We start from the raw sequence: 24,512 nt of genomic DNA on the forward strand, positions 1-24,512 counted from the left end.
AATGAGTTTATGAGTGGGTCAGCATTAGTCTCTTAGGGTCAAGTGCCCCTGTATGCTGCCCCTTATCTGACAATGTTATTTTTTCTTACATCTTTTTGTACAAAATTAAAATTTAAATAGAGACTTAAGTCTTTGGGTTTTTAGGAGACAGTAGGCATCTGCTTGGGACATCACTGATGTCTTAGTTATGGTGTTTACCTTAAAAAAAACCTTGCAGATAAATAATGTGAGAAACTTAGTTGGAATGCTGTTATTCAAAAAATGGAAGAAATGTGGCTGATGTTGAGTAGAAACATAACCACATTGAGTATGCATAGGAATACAGTAAGGCCTGAGAAGGAAAGTTCAAATATTTTCCACTAAAATAAGCAATAAAAAGTGGTACGACTGTACCCTATCAAAGGCGGAAAACTTGTAAGACCCAGAAAAACATGGCAGTCCCTTTAGTTTCTGGGTCTCGCTGTAATTATTTTTCCTTAAAATCTTACATCACATCGATAAATAGTGACTAAGTAGTAGTTGTACTGGGCAAATCTGCAAAAGACCTCTTTAAAGTGTTAAAAAGCAAAGATGTCACTCTGAGGACTAAGGTGTGCCTGATCCAAGCCTTGGTATTTTCAATCACCTCATATGCACGTGAAAGCTGGACAATGAATAAGTAAGACCAAGGAAGAATCGATGCCCTTGAATTATGGTGTTGGTGAAGAATACAGAATATACCACGGACTGCCAGGAGAATGAACAAATCTGTCTTGGAAGAAGAACAGCCAGAATGTTCCTTAGAAGCGAGGATGGCGAGAATTTGTCTCATGTACTTTGGACATGTTATCCCTTTTACTTTGGACATGTTATTAGAAGGGACTATCTTAAATTAAGGCTTAATGCTCATTTGCCTAGAACATTGCAAATACAACTAGTCTCTCCTCTCTGTAATCTAACCTGTGATATTGCTGTGATTGTTTCTTTTCTCCCTAAACATCTGGCATTGCCTTCCTACTTAAAACCCTTGAGTGACTCCCTGTCTAGATGAAAAAATCCAAGTTCCTTAGCATAGTATGTGAACTCAGTCACATTCTATCCCAAATTTACCCCATTTCAAACAGTTCTTAAAACTTTCCACTAGACATACCACAGTTTACACTGAACTTCCTAGTCACCATACACAGCATGGATTTTTGCTGTGCCTTGCCTAGCAAATACTTAAAAGACCAAGCTTCAGTGTCACCTTCTCTGTAAAAGCTTTCTGAAGTACCTGGACACTCCATTCATACCTTGCTTATTATAATTATGTTAGTTGTAATCTCTTTACCATCTCCCTCTTTAAACCCAGAACTTTGTAAATACCTTTGATTTCTGAGTGTCTTCTAGAATACGCTGTGCTTTTATAGGTAAGTGCCATTTGGAACATGAAAAAGAAGATAAAAGAACCTAGAAGCTTAAAAAATATTTCAAGTAGAAAGGATGAAGGCATGGCACACCCTTCAAAGCCAAAAGCACCCTGCTTTAAAGCCCTGGTGGCATAGTGATTCAGAGTTTGCCTTCTAACCAAAACTTCGGCAGTTCGAATCCATCAGCCACTCCTTAGAAACCCTATGTGGCATCCTACTCTGGAAGCCCTGATGGCGTAGTGGTTAAGAGTTATGGCTACTAACCAGAAACTCAGCAGTTTGAATCTACCAGGCACTCCTTGGAAACCACATGGGGCAGTTCTGCTCTGTCCTGTAGGGTTGCTATGGGTTGGAATCAACTCGATGGCAGTGGGTTTGGTTTGGGTTTAAGAACTGAGCAAAATTCTTCAGTTTTTAGTGTTGAAGAAGCCACTTAAAATTTTTAACAACAGTTCAATGTGCATGTAGAATTTATCTCATCATTGTGTATTTTAAAAATAGAATAAATGTTATTTATAGCTCAGTTTTTTAATTTTTTCTTTACTGTCATGAAAATACATATGAATTCTATTTGAATACCTAGGTGTTCAGGTATTGGCAAAACAGTGGCAATTTTCCTTATTTTGAGTAACAGGATGTTTTAAAGTGATACAGCATATACACTATTTAGATTTTGTTAACTGTAGTTAGGCACTCCTTAAAATGATATTGGATGAATTTAGGAAACTATTTAGCAAACTATTGCCAAAAGAAACCAATGTTGAGCAGCATTTTTTCCTGATATTATTTTTGTGATAAAGCAGGATACTTATTATATGTTGGTTTTTAAAGACTAAGCCATAATTATTTTAAGATTTTATCTTGAATTTGCATATTTAAAAGACTGTAGTTACACTATTTACTGTTCAGAATTGTACCCAATTTAAATGCACAACATCATCTAGAGAAATTCAAACAATAGTGTACTAATATTAGAAGCAAAGCATCTGTACAGCTGACTCGGCGCCATAAGGCATGATTTCTAACTTGGGATATGGCCCATTAAACAAGTGCTTAAATGCTAACACACAGTTTCACATTCTCTAAAACCAGCAGTGAAATAGATATTGAAAAAGGCATTGAAAGATAACCTTTGAGGAGTAAAACCAACATCTAAATGTGGAGGATTTGTTTTTGTTTTTCTCTCCTAAATTTCAAGTGAAAAGTTTGCACAGACTTCACTGTCTCGTTTTGGCATTGACACTGAAACTGATGTGAGACAGGACTAAGACCTTAGAACTAGTTCTTACGTGTGAAGCCCATACCGTTTGGTGTTGGTCTTCTTAAGGTGACCAGCCTTGATGCCTGAAAAAGAGAAAAATACACATGCATTTGGAACTATAGGCTAATGGAGTTATGAGTAGGAGCTTTCTATGGAATTTCTTAGCCTATTTAATGTTTTTATGCTTGTTTAAAATGTTTATAAATATGCTCTGTCGCACCACCAGGGATCCTTCCTTATAAAGCACTGCATATCTAATTTTCAAAATGTTCCATGAATTTCAATAAATTCATTAGTCTAGTCTTCCCTTGAGACTGACGTATGCAACTATGTATTAAATATTTAGAACCCATGATGTGAAGTATAAAATCAAACCACTTACTTGAAATCTAGATGTTCAATTAGCACATGTCCATCTATAAAAACAAAACTTACTATTACTAATCTGAAAGCTATGGAGAGAATGCTTTAAGTTTTTTTTTTTTTTTTTTTAGCAATGATTGCAATTTTGTGAGTGGTAGGACAATAAGCTTACATTTGCCTTCAGAATTGCGACATATCACTAGATTCTGTTCAGTAATATCAATGACTTCCAGTTCTTCTCCAGGGGTTATTGGCAAATCAAATATGCCCTTTCTTGAATTACTGGAACATGCCACTGCTGTGTTGATAACAGTAATCTCTTTGTCATACTGAAATGAGAAATAACTAATCAGACCATGCTTACGTGTTTTTTTATTATTTTCCATTATAACAAAATTAATGGAGGCCATAATAAAGTTACCTCAGAATAAACCCAAGATGCTAGATATTGATTGGTTAAATAACATCCAAGGGAACAGAAAATAATGGCAAGGTATACAGTGAAAGGAATGTAATTTAAGGGAATAATAGTAAAATGCCACCATCTTACATTTGATATGATTATACTTTTCAGAATGTTTTCACACCCATTATCTAATTGTGCTAGAATGAATCTCAGTGGGTGAGAAGGCTGTAATGTGTGGGTATAAATTAATTACCATGGATGGTATGTTAACTTTTACAATAATAAAGTGACCACCAAACCAAGAGTTTATAATGTTCTTTCATACCCACCATTTCTACATGGCATTGTCTTTCTACCCTACCTTTCTGGGTAGGCGTATATATGCTTATATGTGTTGATAGCACGTATACTTAAAAATACTGGTAATGGGGTGTATGGGGCAATTCCCACTCTCCTTTTGTGGTCAGGAGGAGGCATTCATGAAACAACTGATGAGAAAGTCAATTTATGATCTCAGGGAGTATTCTTCTGTGTAATAATCTAGCTTGCCTATACATCTACAGGTATATCACCTTCTAATGTATTAAAATCTATTGGCCAGGAAAAGAAAAAAAAAAAAACAGTTCCAGAATATCTAGATTGTATTTCCAGATGTCTACTCCACAAAATTAGGGTGACCAAACATCTGTCTTTGCCTAGGACAGTCTGTTTACAATTATTGTCTTTATTTACAAGTAATTATTATGATGATTAAGAGTGCCTTCTTTTACTTTCAGAAGTGTCCTAAATTTGGAGGATAAATTATAAAATCACCCTACATCAAATGGGATCTGATCCACAAGGTAGATAATTCTTTTCACCTGGCATAGTGGTTAAGAGCTACAGCTGCTAACCAAAAGGTCGGCAGTTCACATCCACCAGGTGCTCCTTGGAAACTATGCGGCAGTTCTACTCTGTCTTATAGGGTCGCTATGAGTCAGAATCGACTGAATGGCAGTGGGTTTGTTTGGGTTTTTTTTAAACAAAGTATTATAGCTTCCTAACTGGTCTTCTTGCCCTTTCCAGGCCATTGTTCACTCTGGAACCACAGTGATTTCTTTAAAATACAAGTCTGATTAGGTCACCCTCCTATTTATAAAGTTCTAAAAATTCTCTGTTGCTTTCATGATAAGATACACATTTCTAAGCTTGGCATTCAAGATCCTTTGCATACTGTCGTTTCCCATTCCCTCATCTCTGACCCCTTTGTTGAAGCAACATCAAGCTATATGATAATCCTTGAACACACCAGGCACTGTTCATTCTTCCATGCCATTGCCCATGCTGTTTCCTGTGCCTGAAATACCCTTCTTTTATGATTTTGCATGAAGATTTTTATGACTACCATGTATAATTTACTATTCCAACTGCACTTTGTATATACTTCTGTTACAGCATTTAATAAGCCTACTGTTCATTATGGAGGGTCATTTATTTTGTATCCTCAGTGCCTGGTACTAGTGAGGTACCCAATAAATATTTCGTGATTTGAGCTGAATAAAAATTATTGAAATGATGTAGTTTTTCAAATGGCATATCAAGAAAACCCACCACAGGTAATGTGGAAGAATGGAATCATACATTATGGGAAATGGAATTTCTTCCATATGATATAGTCACAAATACAATGGGGGAAAAACCAGCAGATGGATGTAGGGGTCTTTTTAACCAGTAGTTGCTTTAGGGTTGCTATGAGTCAGTATTGACTCGATGGCACCGGGTTTGGCTTTTTTTTTGGTTTGCTGTATTAATCATTTTTCAACTATTCAAATAACATCATGGTTTGGAGATCATTTCATTTCATAACTTCTAGATATAGCAACCCTAACCAGTTTTTGTCTCAATAGGAGTTATTAATGATTATAAGGGATTTGAAAACCCTGCTGGCATAGTGGTTAAGAGCTATGGCTGCTAACCAAAAGGTCAACAGTTAGAATCCACCAGGCTCCTTGGAAACACCATGGGGCAATTCTGCTGTGTCCCATAGGGTCACTATGTGTCGGAATCGACTCGATGGCAATGGATTTGGATTTTTTTTTTTTAATAAGGGATTTGAGTACATTCCTATTTTAGTTCAGTGTTTAGAAAGTGTTAGTCTTATTCTGCTCTGCAAGGGACATATGAAGATAAATAAGATAACCCTTGTCCTCTAGGAGCTCATAGTTTAATACAATGAACATATAATTACAATAATGTCAGTGTTTTGTGATAAGCTAGCACTTAGCTCTGGAAGGGCCATTTCTTTAATCAGGAAGTTTTGCAAGTCTTTTCAAAAGTCTCCCGTTGTCAAATGGGTAAAGTTTAGGCTTCTTAACAGTATATAAAGCTCTTCATGTCATGACTCTTGCTCATTTTCCTGGTTTCATCCCCTGCTACTCTTTGCCTTGCACTTTGTGCTTTGGCAAAAAGCTGCTCATAGTTCTGTCCTTTGAACGGACTTCCACCTCTATCCTTGTCATGCTGTTTCATAGGTTTAGGTATTTACTAGGGCTGTTAACCATTTTTGGTATATCCTTGATTCTTTTCTCCATTTAAAAAGCTCTTGTTCAATTGTCAAGATTCAGTCCCAGCATCTCAAAAGGGAGGGTCATTTGAACTTTGGAATAATGGAAAAGTGCTCTATGGACAATTAGTGACATGGAACTTCAGATGTTGCTTCTTTTGGCTGTATGGTTACTCTTTTGTATGCTTGTTTTCTCATTCATTCATTACTGAACACTACTGATGGGAGCTGGGGAACGAACTTGAATGAGACAGGATTTCTTCTTCAAAAGAGACTCAAGAGTATAGTTTAGGATACACGCACAGACACACACACACACATCAAAATTGATGACAACTGGTTTATATAAGATACGGAGCCTTAGTGGCAAAGTGGTTAAGAGCTCAGCTGCTAATCAAAAGGCCTGCAATTAGAATCCTATGGGAACTCTATGGGGTAGTTCTACTCTGTCCTGTAGGGTCACTATGAGTCAGAATCGACTTGATGGCAACAGGTTTTTTTTTTTATATACGATATATGCATTATAAATATATAAAATATGCTGAGAGTAATTTTCCTGGGAGAGTTAGGGCTCTACTTGAATTGAGCCTTAAAGAACAACTTTTGAAACCTGGGCAGAAGAAATAGCATATACAAAGTCATGGTAATATAGAAATGTATCTGAAAAAAAATCAAAGTAAGGTATCATTTTTTTAGCCAAAGATCCTATCTTTACCTCAGAGAGGCCGAGGCACAGCACACTTAGAGAATCTTTAAAAATAGTTAATATTGCTGTTTTTTACTGTCAGATGTGAACATACCTCAAATCTTTCTCTAAAAAGTTTTTCTTCTCTATGCATTTTCTTTTCTAAGTTTTGCTTCTTGAATCTGAAGAAATTTCTAGGAGATAAACTAGCAAAAAATATGCAGGTAAGGTTAAATGTACTTTATTAAAATTCTAAGTTTCTAAGTCTATGAAATTATTTTACTTCAGGATAAATTCAGGTATAATTATACATATATATATTCATATTCGCTAGAGCAGAGATTGCCAAATAACTGAACAGGGTAAGTAATACCAATTACTTTAACCCCATAATTAAAAAAATATGTATTTTGATTGCAGGATAATAATGTGGAATAAATTAAAATCAGTCAAATAATTTGAAGTAAATAAGAAACTTCCATGGATCAGACTCAAGAATAATTACATCGTTAAAAAAAAAATTAAGTAAATTTACAAATCTTTCCATTTACCTCCAGATTAATTAAACAGAAAATAGCAAGTACAGAGAAGGGACTAACATTTTGTAGTTTTCTGATAACTTTTCTAACCTAATTGGGGAATCACAAATATATGTAACTCCCATTAAAGAACTGTTCTATTTGCTAGTGATTTTGGAAGACAGAATTAAGAAAATAAAGAAGATGCCACGAGACATGTGCAAGAATTTCAGCACATAAAAGTGAATAACCCTACAGCACAAGCTGATTATACTCTTAGACTCTTCCCTTTTCCTCCCTCCTGCTGGTCCCATGGGGTTTGGTGCGGCCTTGTAGCAGTTTAATGTATTGGCAGAAGAAAAGAAACCACTAAACCCTGTCGCTTTTATTCAGAGTGTCTTCTACATCTGTTTCCTTCTGTCTAAGACTACAGCCACTGCCATATTTCAGGCTATCACCACTTCTTGCCTGGAATGCGTCTTTCTCTTGTCTCTTCTAATCAACCGCCATATCTGCCTCTAGGGTCACCTTTCTAAAATTTAGTTGATCTTGCCCCTCTCTGGCTTAAAACCTTTCAGTGGCTCTCTACTACCTATAAGATAAAGTCTAAATTCCTTGGCATGGTACACAGGGGTTTTTACACTCTGACCCCAGTCTACCTTTCTAGCTTATTCAGCTGAACTTTTCTCAACACATACAAAGTCTACATGCGATGTCTTCCGTGGGCTACCCTTTCCATGCCTTCATACCTGGGACACCCTTGCCTAACTTCTCTTAGAACTTGTCATCATTTTTGATTAATACAAGGATAATAAGATTTTTCACATTAATATAGAAAGTATTTCTTACCTATTGGTAGAATAACTTATGGTAGAAACCAGTTAATAAGGAACAAACAGCATAGAGAAATTGATATATCAATCTACAGGAATAATGATAGCCTCAAAATTTACCACATATTCAAGTTTACTCAGTTTAGAATAAAAGTTTTTTGTTGTTGTTGTTAAGAAATCAGCACTAGAAAATTGTTTCCTGAAAATAATCAATTGCACTCATCAAAATACTAAAAAGCTTTTCTTTTTGGTTTAAAATTTCACTGATGTTTCTTTCTTGGAATTCTGTTTTGCTATGCTCTGCAAAAGCATGTAAAATTATGTAAAAGAATGAAGAATTCAACTACTAGAAGCTTAAGGTGGAAAGTTGCATTTCTAGTGAAAAAAAAAAAGTTCCATCTTTGGAAAAATAAATTACATTGAGTCTGAACCCAAAGAAAACAAACTGAAGGGAAGGGCCATCCTATACTATCCTCTGAGCTTGGATTTGGCACAGAATGATGTCTGATTTCTTTTGGTGTGCCCCAATAAGACTTTTCTAGACAGGTTTCCTAGACCAGACAGACTACCATGCAGTGGTCACAGCTCAGTGACTATTTAGACAAGGATTTCCCCCAAGACATTTGTTAAACAAAACATATCAGATCCTGCCCCATATCCTAGTAATTGAGGAGAACAATGGTGCATAGAACACTAATCATCTGAGACAGTATAAAAGCATCACCTGCCCCAACAGCAGCAGGGAACTTGAATCACATGAATGAAGGGTGAGTCAAGAAGACATTCTTTTCTTAGTTCTAACATTGATTTTACTCATAACTAGAATTGTAGGGAAATCAGTCTTTCTATACGGTAACTAGTTTCTCTTTTCTCAGAGTTTCATTTCAGTTCTAGTTGGAGAATTGTATTTAAGTTCTTTCCTATAGGGAATAAGTTCTCATAGCCTAAAAGCCGCGGCGTTACATTGTTTGGTGAGGGCTAACTTGAAATCTTCCCCACACCACAACTAGGGACAATGAAGACAGATGTATATGGCGCTTTAGATTTCCAGATTCTTTGTCTCTTTTCATTCTCTCAGCTGTACCATGATGTAGGTGTTGTTATTCTCATTTTGCAGATGAGGAAACTGAGAATCAAAGTTAATGACTTGCCTAAGGTGAATTTATACTCCTTATACAGGTTTATTATACAGGTAGTAAGAGGTAAAATTGCAGCAAATAAGCTGTAATTTAAGTGCATCTGTCTTCCTACCTTTCTGATTCTTCAGCAGATTTTTTCCCTTTGTTTTCCTTTGGTATCAAAAACTTGGTCTTCCAAGTTTTCAGTTTATCTTCTTCTCTGAGGAGAAAAATATTTTGAGCAAGTAAATTAAGCCCAAACTATTAAACATTTATAGAATCACCAACACTTTGTGTGTCTGCATGTGTTTTACCAAAAAAATAAAAAGTTACTTATATTTTGAGAGTCTGCTGCAAGGGCTGGATAATATTTAGGCTTTGCAGGTCATACTGTCTCTCCTAGCTACTCAGTTCTGCTATTGCTGTGCAAAAGCAACCATAGACAATATGTCAACAAACGAGTATGGCTGTTGTGTAAAATCTTATTTACAAAAACAGATAGTGGGCTGAATTTGAACCACAGGCCATAGTTTGCTGACCTCTGGTCTATGATGATCCAAATTTGAAACCATAAGCAAGAAATCAACTTGTTCAGAATCACACTTCTTTCCCTTTCTGAACCTCAGTTACTTCACCTCTAAAATGAGAATAATAATGCCAACCTTTGCTGTGGGACAAGACTGAATCAACTAGTGCTTAGCACTAGAGCACCTGGGCAGAGGAGGATGCAGGGAGGGGAGAAGGTATTATAGAAGGTACTAATATTTCTTGAGCACTGTGTATCAGGTCTTGTGCTAGGCATTTTACATATGTTAACTAATTTGATATTCACAGTAAGCATTTCAACAATCCTTTAAAATAGTAATTTATAAAATTTCATCAAAGAGAAAATGATCAGAGAGCTAGGTAACTTATCATGGTCACAAAAATAGTTGGTAGCTTTGAACCCAGTTTATCTGACTCCAAAGTCTATAGTCTTTCACCACACCTGCTATTTCAAAAATATTTCTTCTCTTAGAATCACAGTTACCAATATGTCCATCATTGATATACAGAATTTGCATTTCTAACAAGTTCCCAATCTATGCTAATGCTCCTGATTAGGTACCAATTCGGAGAACCACAGTGGTTCTCAAAATTTATTATATATAAAAATCACCGGGGAATCTTGTTAAAATGTAGATTCTGATTCAGTATATCTGGAGTGGAAAGGCAAATTCTCAGCAGGGTTTGAATTGGAATGAACCGGTTCAAAGCCATTTTTTTTTTTACTGAATATAAAATAATATGCCGATTATTTTAAAAGTTGGAAGAAGTAGGAGAACAAAGACAAAATAGCATCATCTAACCACTCAAAGACATCCAGGTTTCCTTATAAACATTTGTCTAAGCACTTTTAAAAACTAAATTGAGATAATAGTGCACATATGGTTTTGCATTCTGCTATTTTTCAATTGTCATTACAGTGTCAGCACTTCTCCATGTCATTGGAAACTATTCACTGTATATTCAGTCTGTTGAGTAGTAGCCTATAATATACCTAGCCTGCTTCTGTACCTTTGACCATTTAGGTTGTGTTAAACATCTTTCTTTTATAAATAACCCTGAGATAGACATTTCTGTGCATGAATTTCTACAATTTTCCTTTATTTTTTCTCTAGAAAAGATTCCCTTTAGTGAAATTACTGGGTTAAGTAAAAGGTATGGGCATTCTGGATTTTCTTTCAGAAAAGTCATACTAGTTTACACCCATGTTAGCCATAGGTCAATTATTTGCCTCTTTGTCAACTTATTTTAGCCTTTCTAGGGATCTACTTAGAGAGCTTAGTGGATTTGGCAGGATAGGAATTGCTATCACCATTTCACAGCTTAGAAACTAAGATTCAGAAAAGCAAGTAAGATAATATGGCCCAGGTCCTACTGTTAATCAGCTGTAGAAGTAGAAGCTGGTTGTCTAACTGCTATTCCAGTGTCCTTTTCAAGATGCTTCTCCTCTTCCCTTGCTGATTCTGAGAGATACGCTCATGAATAAAAGGAAAATAAAAAGTAGAGATCTGGATCATCTAGAAACAATTTAATCAAGAGCTGTTTAGGCTACTTTTTAATCTAATACCTATCAAGACATTACATGCAAACAAGCCAAGCTACAAAAACTCAGATATTATCTTTCCTTTTTCTTCTCATTTCAACTTCTGCTACCTGTTCCATCTGCCACAAATGCCTTTACTGATTGGTGTCTCTGAGGCCAAACCACAGAAGACTTGCTATATACACAATAAAGAAATTTGTCAGATTTTGATAGAGCTAAGTGATTTGGTGGTCACCATTTTTTCATAAAATATTCCTTGAGCACCTACCATGGCTTAAGTGCTATATTAGGACCTGGCTATAGAGATGAAGATGAGGGCATGGATTTTACCACAGGATTTCACAATTTTATAATAAAATCCATTTAAGGTCCTCTCTGAAACAGCTTCTCTTTTCCATTTCCTTCACTAGTTTTGATCACATTTTCATCATCTTTCACCTGAGCGATTATAACAGTATTCTAGCTAACATATATCCTACTTCGTGCCTCCCTTCCAAAACATTCTGCAGAAGAGCCTGATCACTCTTTGTGAAGTTCAGCTCTGATTATATTCCCTCTTGCTCAGAGTTCTTCTGGACTTCCTTATTTGGCAATAGGGTAGAAGAATATTCTGGAAGGCTCTACAAAACAATGAGATCCTGGATAAAAATAAGTCTTTCTAAACAGATTGTTACACTTAGAGTAAGTGCTGCATGCAGTGTCCTGACAGCCCCCATAAAATAAGCTGAAACCACAAGAGAGCAACGAGCAACATGTGAGCACAAAAGGCAATTTTGTTCTGAGGAAAGTGCTAGTAGCACCACAGTATTTCAGAAGACTGAATCTTAGGTCAAGGGCAAGGTAGGGGTTAAGACAGATTGTCAGATGGGCTTTTTAAAAAAGCCAAATTGAGCTATGCTGTTTATATGAGATGCAGTGAATGAGAATATGGAAAATAGAAAATTAAAGGACTAAAAATGTATACTAGGGAAATAGTAAAAGAAAGGTCTGGTAGGTACATGAGCATCAGGCAAATTGGACTTTAAAACAAGAGCATCGGTAGGAGATACAGCATAGTGTAGGAGTAAAGAGAATACTCAGGAGCCCAATTGCTTAGGCTTGAATCCGGGTTCCACCACTTACTATCTGTGTGAGCTTGGGCAAGTTACTTAACCGCTGTATCTCAGTCTCTCTTGGATAAATTGGTATAATAATAGTATAAAACCAAATCCGCTGCCATCAAGTCAATTCCAACTAATAGTATATACTTCATAAAATTGTTGGAAGAGTGAATGAATTAATATATATTAAATGCATGAAACAGTGCCTGGAACATAGTAAGAGATATGTAAGTATTAATTATTTTTTGTTATTAGTAGCAGCAGGGGTAAAGATAGCTACCACATAACAAAAAACATTAAATTCATAGAAGATGCTTTTAAATTTGTATGCAACTAATAAAAGAGCCTCAAAATAAATGAAACAAAAATTGATAGAACCTCTCAAAGAAACTGACAAATCTAGTATTCTAATGTGAGATTTCAACTCATTTATCTCAATTATTTGCCATTTTATTATGAATTTGCATTCCCTACAACTCAGTGTTTCTTTCTCCTTCTAAGTAGATCTCCTAGGAATTTTTTGCACATGTTCACAGGAGACATGATAAGAAAATTTGTAGCAGTGTTGTTCACAAGTGCAAAAAATTAGAAAGTACCCAAATGCTGACCAACAGGAGAACGGATAAATAAACTCTGGTATATGCATACAATGGGATATTATAGAACAGTAAAAATGCATAAGTTACAATGGAAAAAAATGATGGATTTTATGTGAGAAAAAAGGAAATTGCAGAATTCTATGTATAGCATGATACCAGTTTTATAATACTCAAACCTCAAATGAGACTATATATATATATATAAATATATATATATATAAATATATATATATATATCATCTGTGTTTGATTAAATATTTTTTTAAAACAAGGAAATGAAAAGCATAAAATTTAGGAGAGGGGTTACCTTTGGGGAAAGGCAGCAAGATAGGAAGGGGGAGGTGCACAAGGAAGAGAGGGCAAGGTATTGGTTATGTTCTAGTTCTTAAGTTGAATGATGGTTTCAGGGGGATTTTTTTAAAAAAATTATGCTTTACAACTTACATATGTTTCATGTTTTCTTTTGATTTTTACAAGTATTATATAATTTATTTTTAAGAAAAAGTATTCATTCTTAACTGTAGCTTGATATTCCAAGGCCCTCCTCCATCTCATGCCAAATTACATTTCCAGCTTGTAACACCCTCTTTCCTGATCACATGCCTTATGGTCCAATGAAATGTCCCAGACACACATGTTTTCCATTTACACTGGTTGTTACCCACCTTAACACCTTCCCTTTCTCTTGCTCCCCAGTCTCTACCTGTCAAAATCTTACCTTATCCTTCCTGTTTCAACTTGTCACAGAGACTGTTCTGATCCCCTATACAAGAGAAATGGCCACCTATACTAAGCTTCCAGATTATTTTGCACATTTTTATAGCAGGTTATTCTTTGTTAACTGATTTAACAAACTATGTTTTAGTATCAGGCCAGATGATACAGATCTGAAAGTCACAGTCCCTATCTCAGGAAGTTTCCAGTTTAAGGGAGAAGACAGGCAAGAAAACAGGCCATTACAACTATGAGAAAAATGATCTCAGGGCCTTTCTTCCTAGTCTGTCTTAGTCTAGAAGCTCTGCTGAAACCTGTTCAGCACCACAGCAACACAGTTCTCTAGTGACATGTTGGTGGCTGTGGATGAGGTGCATTGGTCAGGAATTGAAGCTGGGTCTCCCGCATGAAAAGCAGGAATTCTAAAAAAAAAAGGGGTGCTTATCTCAAATAGGTAAGATCAGAGAGGACTTCTTAGAGAAGGTAAAATCTAAGTTCAGTTTTAAATCATGAGGGATAAAATAGTAGTTAAGCAGGCAAAAAGCATGCCAAAGTATGTTACAGGTAGAACCATTCTTTCATTCTTAGTTTAATTCTCACCTCCTTGGAGAGTTCTTCCCCAGCTATCTACCCTAAAATGAGTTTCAACTCCCTCCCAACACATATACCCTATATCCACCTTCTTTCAAAATAGCCTGTTTCAAAGCAACTACATTCTAATGTCCAACTACAGATTTATTTTTTCACTCATTTATTTGCCTCTTCAATCAGCCAGGAGTAGGAACTACATCTATGTTGTTTACTGATTTATATGCAACACCTAGCACAGTGCCTGCCCCATAGTACATGCTCAATAGATTATTTGTTGAATGAACTAATGAAGTTGCAACAAGATTTAAGAATGCTGGACAGCTTGTTGAATTCAAGGAGCTGAGGATGGATGGAACATAAAAATGGTAGGTGAGTGGGCAGGAGAGTGAGGCGAAGTGGAGAGTTTGTCAAGTGGCTGGATCATGAACGAATTTCACGTCTTCCTAGACAGTTTGTATTTCATTCTGTTGGGCAATGGATAACCACTAAGCATTTTTAAGATGGTAGGTTTTGTGACATGATGACATTTGTACTTTAGAAAGATTGGAGAATAAACTGAAATGGAAGTGAGACAGCAACTTAAGGAGCTGTTATAGTAATTCAGTTGAGGAACAATGATGCCTGAATTGTGGCTGTGGAGTGGGGACGGAAGCAGCCCTGATGGCAAAATGGCTAAACACTCCACTGCTAATCGAAAGGCTGGCAGTTTGAACCCACTACTTGAATTTAGGTTACTTGTGTTTATCAAAACAATCACTAAACATAAAGATTAGAGGAAAGAGACAAGATTTGGATGGGGTGGGTTGAACAGATGTATTATTATGGGCATTCTGAGTTTCAGTTGTCTGTGGACTTTCAGATTGAGCTATCCATCAGGCTTATTAGCTTTCAGAAGAGAAATCTGATTTCAAAATGCAATTTTTTATATCATCGCCAATAATTATAATTGAAGCCCTGGGTCTGGATGAGATCATTCTAGAAGATCTTATGAAGGAATAATAGAAGGGAAGTGACATACCAAATATAAGGTACACATAATATTTAAGAGATCAATAGTGGAATTAGAAATCACAAAAAAAATTTAGGAAAAGCAGCCAAAGATGAGGAATTAGAGATAATGACAACATGGAAGTCTAGGCAAAAAATATTTTTTTCCTTAGAAGAATGGCATAGTCAACATTTAAGATATTTCAGAGAAGTCAAGTAAGATAAAGTATCCATTGGATTTAACAAAAAGTAATTAATGACCTTACCAAAGTAATTTTACTGGTATTACGTTGTTGTTGTGAGGTGCCATCAAGTTGGTTCCAGCTCATAGTGACCCCCCGTACAACAGAATGAAACAGTGCCCGGTCCTGCGCCATCCTCACAACCTTTGTTAAGCTTGAACCCGCTGTTGCAGCCACTGTGTCAATCAATCTTGTGGGCAGTCTTCCTTTTTTTCACTGACCCTCTACTTTATGAAACATCATGTCCCTCACCAGAGACTGGTCCCTTCTGGTAATATGTCCAAAGTGTGTGACACAAAGTCTCACCATCCTTGCTTCTAATGAGCGTTCTGGCTGTACTTCCAAGAGAGATTTGTTCCTTCTTCTGGCAGTCCGTGGTATATTCAGTGTTCTTCACCAACACCATCATTCAAAGGCTTCAATTCTTCTTCAGTCTTCCTTATTTTTGTCCAGCTTTCACATGCATATGTGAGGCAATTGAAAATACCATGGCTTGGGTCAGGCATACTTTAGTCCTTCAAGTGACATCTTTGCTTTTTAACACTTTAAAGAAGTCTCTTGCAGCAGATTTGCCCAATGCAATATGTTGTTTGATTTCTTGACTGCTCCTTCAATGGGCGTTGATTGTGGATCCAAGTAAAATGAAATCCTTGACAATTTCAGTCTTCTAAGTTTATCACGATGTTCCTTATTGGTCCAGTTGTGAGGATTTTTGTTTTCTTTATGTTGAAATGTAATCCATACTGAAGGCTGTGGTCGCTGATCTTCCTCTCTAAGTGGTTTAAAGTCCTCTTCACTTTCAGCAAGCAAGGTTGTGTCATTTGCATATTCCAGGTTGTTGTTAATGAGTCTTCCTCCAACCCTGATGCCCCATTCTGCTTCATATAGTCCAGCTTCTTGGATTGTTTGCTGAGCATACAGGACACAACCCTGAAGCACATCTTTCCTGACTTTAAACCACGCAGTACCACCTTGTTCTGTTCGAATGACTGCCTCTTGGTCTATGCACAGGTTCCGCATGAGCACAATTAAGTGTTCTGGAATTCCTATTCTTCACAATGTTATTCATAATTTGTTATGATCTGCACAGTTGAATGCCTTTGCATAGTCAATAAAACACAGGTAAGCATCTTTCTGGTATTCTCTGCATTCAGTCATAATCCGTCTGGCATCAGCAAAGATGTCCCTTGTTCCGTGTCCTCTTCTGAATCCAATTTGAATTTCTGGCTGTTCCTTGTTGATGTATTGCTGCAACTGCTTTTGAATGATCTTCAGCAAAATTTTACTTGTGTGTGGTATTAATGATATTGTTCAATAATTTCCACATTTGGTTGGATCACCTTTCTTTGGAATGGGTACAAATGTGGATCTCTTCCAGTTGGTTGGGTGACTACATTATGAAAAGAGAGATGGAGAAGCTCAATATCATCAGTAAGAACAAGGCCAGGGGCCAGTTTTGGAACAGACCATGAATTGCTCATATGCAAGTTCAAGTTGAGGTTGAAGAAAATTAGAACAAGTCCGTGAGAGCCAAAGTATGACCTTGAGTATATCCCACCTAGCCGACTACATCTATGAAAAGAGAGATGGAAAAGCTCAATATCATCAGTCAGAACAAAGCCGGGGGGCTGACGTTGGAACAGACCATCGATTGTTCATATACAAGTTCAAGTTGAAGAAAATTAGAACAAGTCCATAAGAGCCAAAGTATGACCTTGAGTGTATCCCACCTGAATTTAGAGACCATCTTAAGAATAGATTAGACACATTGAACACTAATGACTGAAGAGCAGATGAGTTGTGGAATGACATCAAGGACATCATACATTAAGAAATCAAGAGGTCATTAAAGAGACAGGAAAGAAAGAAAAGACCAAAATGAATGTCAGAAGAGACTCTGAACGTTGCTCTTGGATGTAGAGTAGCTAAAGTGAAAGGAAGAAATGATGAGGTAAAAGAACTGAACAGAAGGTTTCAAAGGGTGGCTTGAGAAAACAAAGTATTATAATGAAATGTGCAAAGACCTGGAGATAGAAAACCAAAAGGGAAGAACGTGCTGGGTATTTTTCAAGCTGAAAGAACTGAAGAAAAAACTCAAGACTTGAGTTGCAACATGGAATGATTTCTATGGGGAAAATATTAAACAATGCAGGAAGCATCAAAAGAAGACAGAAAGAATACACAGAATCACTGTACCATCTGGTGAGGTCCATGTGTATCGTCGCTGTTTATGTTGTCGAAAAAGGTATTTGCAATGAAGAAGTCATTGGGCTTGCAAAATTCTATCATGGGATCTCTGGCATCATTTCTATCACCAAGGCCATATTTTCCAGCTACCAATCCTTGTTTCCAACTTTCACATTCCAATTGCCAGTAATTATCAGTGCATCTTGATTGCATGTTTGATCAATTTTGGACTGCAGAAGTTGGTAAAAATCTTCGATTTCTTCATCTTTGTCCTTAGTGGCTGGTGTGCAAATTTGGATATTATATTAACTGGTCTTCCTTGTAGGCATGATATTATCCTGTCACTGACAGTGTTGTACTTCAGGATAGATCCTGAAATTTTCTTTTTTATAGTGAATGCGATACCATTTTTCTTCAATCTGTCATTCCCTGCATAATAGACCATATGATTGTCTGATTCAAAATGGCCAACACCAGTCCATTCAGCTCACTAGTGCCTAGGGTATCGATGTTTATTCATTCCACTTCATTTTTGACTACTTCCAATTTTCCTAGATTCATACTTTGTACATTCCATGTTCCAATTATTAATGGATATTTGCAGTGTTTCTTCTCATTTTGTGTCATGCTACATCAGCAGATGAAGGTCCTGAAAATTTAACTCCATCCATGTCATTAAGGTAGACTCTACTTTGAGGAGGCAACTCTTCCCGAGTCGCATTTTGAGGGGCTCATCTTCTGGCAGTATATCAGACAATCTTCCACAGCTGTTGATAAGGTTTTCACTATAGCCAATTTTTTCAGAAGTAGACTTTCAGGTCCTTCTTCCTAGTCTCTCTTAGTCTGGAAGCTCTGCTGAAATCTGTCCACCAAGGGTGGTATTTGAAATACTGGCGGCAAAGCTACCAGTATCACAGCAATACAAAAGCCCCACAGTACAACAAACTGACAAATGTTACGATAAACTGGTATGATAGGAACAGAAATTTAATTGCAGCGAGCTGGGAAGGTAAGTGGAAGATGAGTAGAGGAGATCTTTATTTTTAGCCATTTGGTTGAGAAGCAAAGGACTGGTAACATGGAGAGGGGACACTGAGTTTAAGGATGGCTTCTTTTTTGATAGATTATAGTCATTTAGTCCTTGAGAACGGAAGTTCTGTCAAACGGTGTTTGTTATCCCCAGTGTTGCCTTGGATGTAGGAGGCTACTAAATAAATGTTTGTTGTGTTGAAATGAGTTCCAACTCTATTAGATCCAATGATAAGCAACAAAAACTGATTCCAAAGCTCCAGTGACTTTTGAATCACCTACCATTGTTGTATTATCTATGTCATCGGTTTTTTTTCCCCTCTTAGAGGGCGGAAAATCACAGGTTGACTTTTCGTCCAATCTCTAAGGATCTTGAAGAGATAGCCCTCCAACCGTATTTAACAAAGCATCAGGAAATGGGTTAAACATTAGTGGGGATGATCAGTGAGCTAAATTGACTTACTTTGACTTTCTTTCAGGAATGTCCACGTCATCATAGATTATAACTTCCTGAGACCTAAATTCTGGGATCAAGATAGGATTGAAATAGTTCATTAGCGGGTATGGTTTATAAAATCCCCAGCCTTCCAAATTATACACAATCACCTAAATATCCAGGTGCATCCCCAAGCCTGTTTTACTAAAATCTAATCATAAATACAGATAGGCTGGAAGGATCAAAGAACAAAAAGATTCTTCATTTAGGAAGAAATTCAGTTGAGGATTAAAAACATAGTGAGATGTCCGAGTATATCAAACATACACATATATATATTTATATCAATTTTATGCAGATTTCTAGAAAAACCTCAGTTGCTAAAAGAATCATTTTTAGACCAGGTTCCCATCTTCCTGGAACTGGACAAAGATGTTACACTGCCAGAATAGGAGAGACTTTTCTTAATCCCCAAGGGAAAAACAATTTAATAGAAGATTAAGGTTGATCTTTTTTTTTTCCATAATTTTTATTTCAAACCGTTAACAACTGCTCCTGTATGATACTCTTGCATAAAATGGAATGTGGCTTAGTACATAATCATAAGTAGGCATTTTAAATTTAGAATATCCATATTCCCTCATGCTCTATATAGAATTCCATTTTGGGGGTAATTCAGCCCTTGAACAAGTTTGAAACCTTCTGGCATAATTATTCATAAGCATTAACATTGCTTTAATTGTTTTCCAATACCATTAACTTTGAATGAGGTACAATGCATGTCTATTCAAAGTGGTTTTATTATTTTTTTTTTAAACACATGCCAAGTATATATTGGGAGACTTGTGATTTTTATCAGGTACATATAATTTTTGTTATGTAGCTCAACAAGCTCATTTGTGGAATATAATGTACATTTGAATTGCCAAGGCAGAATGAAATCAAAGTAGCCACCATGGGTGGAGCCCATAAACAAAAACTGACAAAGAAACACATGGCCCTCTTTTACTGACAAATTCCATTTACTAAACATGTATTGAGATCATACTACGTGTCAAGTGCTATGCTAATTTATGCACTACTGTTTTAATGGCAAAGCAAACAATATTCGGATGATCTACCCTTGATTCAATTACTGTGCAACATGATCATGTTGAACTTACTATATCTTAATTAGGGTGACCTGGCTATCAAATCCTTCAAGAGACTATGTGGTTTAATGTGAAAAGCGTGGACTTTGTAATCAGACAGGCTTGGGTAAAAATCCCAGATCACTCAAATACAGGTAGTCCCTGACTTAGGATGGGGTTCTCTTCCTACGACTCCGTGGTAAATCGGTTCTGACATAAGTCGAATGTCCCATTTTTTTTTTTTTTTTTTTTGGTTTTCATTATTATTACCTTTTTTTTTTTTTTAAATCAGTATCTGTATAAATCTGATCTTTATTTGTCTTTGGGGGTTGGAAACATTACCTATAAAGATATATTTTAACATTGTATATAGTACATATGGAAATGATGGTGGCGTAGTGGTTAAGAGCCAAAAGGTCAGCAGTTCGAATCCACCAGTCGCTCCTTGGAATCCCTATGGGGCAGTACTACTCTGTCCTATAGGGTTGCTATGAGTCAGAATTGCCTCAGCGGGAACAGGTTTGGTTTTTGGTTTTTATAAAAAAAAAACTGACAGTCATAAGTGTGGTTTGTCCTAACTTGAATACATTGTAAGTCAGGGACTACCTGTACAGTCTGTGAGTCCTAGAGCCTCCCTAAAAAGGGTCTAAGGTGCACCTGACCCAAGCCATGGTATTTTCAATCACCTAATATGCATGCAAAAGCTGGATGATGAATAAGGAAGATCAAAGAAAAATTGATGCCTTTGAATTATGGTGTTGGTGAAGAATACTGAATATACGCCATGGACTGCCAGAAGAATGAACAAATCTGTCTAGGAAGAAGTTCAGCCAGAATACTCCTTAGAAGCGAGGATATCGAGACTTCATCTCACATACTTTGGACATGTTATCAGGAGGGACCAGTCTCTGGAGAAAGACATCATGCTTAGTAAAGTAGAGGGTCAGTGAAAATGAGGAAGACCCTCAACAAGATGTATTGACACAGTGGCTGCAACAATGCACTCAAACATATCAATGATTGTGAGGATGGTGCAGGACTGGGCACTGCTTCATTCTTTTGTACATAGGGCAGCTATGAGTTGGAACGGACTCGAAAGCACCTAACAACATCAACATCTATTTCTCTGGGTTTTTAAGAGGAATGCATCTACCACAGGACCTGGTATATAATAGGCACTCGAGAAACGTTATTTGTCTTCCCTAAAGTAAGAAATACTGTCATGAAATAATATATCTTTATTTTGATGTATCAATTCTTCATTAAATGTGGGAAGCAGGGAGGATGACCATTTCTCTTTCCCTACCTCCGAATATACCAATTCTTAGTAATACTGTGCCAGCAACAAGCAAATGCCACTTACCTAAATCAGGCAGCGAGATGGAAAATTCACTGTTGATTGGCAAAAGACATGAAAGTGTTAGGGAAAAAAAGCCATGTCCAGACAGATTAGTTGATACATCTCAAATAACATATTGATTACTTGGTGTCTCAATACAGACATGTGCTTTTAGGGAAAGCAAACCTCTCCTGTAGCTTTGTTCTGATCACCCTCCCTACACTGTCCTTTGATGGGCTGGCTTACCCCCAGTAACTGCCCATACCCCCTCTTCCTAACTTGACAACCTCAGGCTGCCCCACAACCCTACCTTTCTCCATCCACATAATCCTAGATGCCAATTAGCTAGTGAGATACATCCCGTGTGGGGTAAGTATTGATGAGTGAGAACAAACCTAAAGATTAATTAAGAGGGACCCTCTGGAGACAATGCACCCTGCCTCTGATATCTAAATGAAAGGAATGAGTTAAGGTGAGGATTCCCGACCAGGTAGAAAGAGAAAATGGTAAATTACTAAGTGGGAGAGAATATTTGGCCCAGGTAGATGGTTGGGTGTTCTTCGAATCTCACAGTTAAGGAGATCACATGGAAGGAAGTGTGATGTGGCAGGAAAAACCCCATGTATTTTAACATTATTTTAAGTTCAGTCCTACAGGTATTTTTGGAGCATCACCATGGACCAAGGCAATGTACTGGGTATGTAAAATGATCAGACATGGTTTTTGCCCTGAAGCAGCTTGAGGCTTAGTGAGGAAGACCAAAAATAAACTAATATAATACTCTATGATAAGAATATAATATAGGAATGTCCAGAGGAACAGCACCTTAGGGAAAATTAGCTAACCTTAAAGTCTCCATTTTTTTATTTCTACAGCTAATCCAGCACCAATCTTATAGGGTTACCGTTAAGATTGAATGAGCATACCAAGTGAATGTGCCTGGGACTGACATGCCATTCTATGACCTTTGCTGTTACTGTCTATAAGAGGAGACTGAGTGTTGTTAGGCTGTAATATGCAGGATGGGGTAGAAGAGAGAACTTGGTTATTGGAGTCAGGCAGAGCTGAAACTGTCTCTCAGTTCTGCCACTTACCCACTACGTGCCCCTGAGCAAATCACATAACTTTGAAGCCTCAGTTTTTTCATCTGTAAAATGGCGGCACAAGTTTCTACTTCAATGAGCTAGTGTGAGAATTAGCTGGAACACATGTGAAGTACTTAGTATACTCCCTGCCGTCATCACCTGGTTAGCACTTACCCTTTGGATCTCTGCTCAAGGGTCATTTGACCTAGGAAGGTATTCTTAACACCAATCCTTTATTCCGTTTTAAATTGAGTCAGAGTGCTGATAGATTCTCTTTAAATTTAAATTCACAATACTTCCTTCCTCTAGATTATTTATTCATTCAACAGATATTTATTGAGTGCCTACTATATACCAGGCACTGTTCTAGGGGCTGGAGATACAGCAGCAGGCAATACAGTCAAAATGGAGTTACGGTCTAGTGGAGTGAGATACATAGAAAAAAATAGAAAGAAATTTGATATTTGTCCTAAAAGCCATAATAGTATGGAAATAAATGGTATATCATATAAAAAATATATGATCATAAGTGCAATAGACAAAAATTGAGCAGAGTAAGGGGAACAGGGAGGGCATGAGGTGGGGGTTGGTTTTCCATTTGTCTTAACGCTGGGTTCTCTAGAGAATTAAAACCAGTAAAGTGTATAAATATATATATATAGAGAGAGATTTATATCAAGGAAATGACTCATGCAGTTATAGAGGCTAGAACATCCCAAGTCCGTGGATCAGGATATAGCCTTCTGATTCATGTAGCTGCAGGGGTTGACAAACCCAAGATTGGCAGGTCAGAGAGCAGGGCTCTTGCTTACAGGCTGCGAAGATTGATGAATCCCAAGATCAGCAGGCAAGAGATCACAGGTAAGCTGCTAGCTCAAGTCCAAAGAACCAGAGGTCAGACTAACAGGAACCAGCTGCAGGATCCAAAACCAAACCCAGTGCCGTCAAGTCAATTTTGACTCATAGCAACCCTATAGGATAGAGTAGAACTGCCCCATAGAGTTTCCAAGGAGCGCCTGGAGGATTCGAACTGCCGACCCTTTGTTTAGCAGCCATAGCACTTAACCACTAAGCCACCAGGGTTTCCCTGCAGGATCCAGTGTGAGCAGGATCCCATGAGCCTTGCCAGAATGTTTACTGATATTTGATCCAGGCCACACGCCCAAGGAAACTCCCTTTTAACTGATTTGCTACTTACAGCAGATGCCATCCTGGAAGTGATCACAACACAACGTCATATGACTGCCAAACCACTGAGAATCATGGCCCAGCCAAGTTGATATACAACCATAACCATTACAGTCCACCCCTTGTCAACCTGGCACCTGTACACATCTCCTTAAACCATAATCTCTGAATAAGGATAATTATAAAGTCTTACTTGCACCTAACATGATAGAATGAACACACATACAACCAAAAATGCACTAGCCCTGTTTACATCTTATAAGTGAAGAAAACAAAAATATCTAATGCACACATACAAAGCAGAAATACTTAAAACAATTACAGTCCTTGTTTCTGCATCTGGTCATGTGGTCAGAACTGGTATTTAGAACTATCTATTTACACCACCCATTCCATATTCCCTTTGCCCTCAGCAAGCACTTCAGCTGGTCATGGTTCTTTGCCTGGTGGGGTGACCTAAACCTTCATTCCTGAATGGTTTGGTCTATTAGTAGTCATGTCAGAGTTGGGTTGCTATAGTTTTCCATTGACTTTAATCACAGGACATGGTAGTAGTAAGAGACTTCCTAAGAGATCTCCTGGATTCTAGACATACTCTTCTTCACCTCCATTGTGTAATATCAATAAGATTTCCTCTTGGGAATCAGGATCATCACACTAGCCAGTATGGTAACTCTCTTCT

General features: G+C 37.2%; 1 protein-coding gene across 1 annotated transcript in view; it reads right to left on the reverse strand.

Annotated features, from left to right (window-relative positions):
* FYB2 (FYN binding protein 2) overlaps positions 1-24,512 on the reverse strand; it is a 160,162-nt gene that overhangs the window by 10,225 nt on the left and 125,425 nt on the right. The window contains exons 14-20 of the mRNA XM_049879373.1: positions 21,582-21,610; positions 19,116-19,176; positions 9,248-9,334; positions 6,761-6,851; positions 3,185-3,341; positions 3,032-3,065; positions 2,693-2,732 (exon numbers count right to left, since the gene is read on the reverse strand). Coding sequence (XP_049735330.1) covers positions 2,711-2,732; positions 3,032-3,065; positions 3,185-3,341; positions 6,761-6,851; positions 9,248-9,334; positions 19,116-19,176; positions 21,582-21,610 — 481 coding nt within the window. The 3' untranslated portion in view covers positions 2,693-2,710. The remainder of the gene's footprint in view (positions 1-2,692; positions 2,733-3,031; positions 3,066-3,184; positions 3,342-6,760; positions 6,852-9,247; positions 9,335-19,115; positions 19,177-21,581; positions 21,611-24,512) is intronic.

This window comes from Elephas maximus, chromosome 3 (genome assembly GCF_024166365.1).
Source record: "Elephas maximus indicus isolate mEleMax1 chromosome 3, mEleMax1 primary haplotype, whole genome shotgun sequence".
NCBI classification, from domain to species: Eukaryota; Metazoa; Chordata; class Mammalia; order Proboscidea; family Elephantidae; genus Elephas; species Elephas maximus.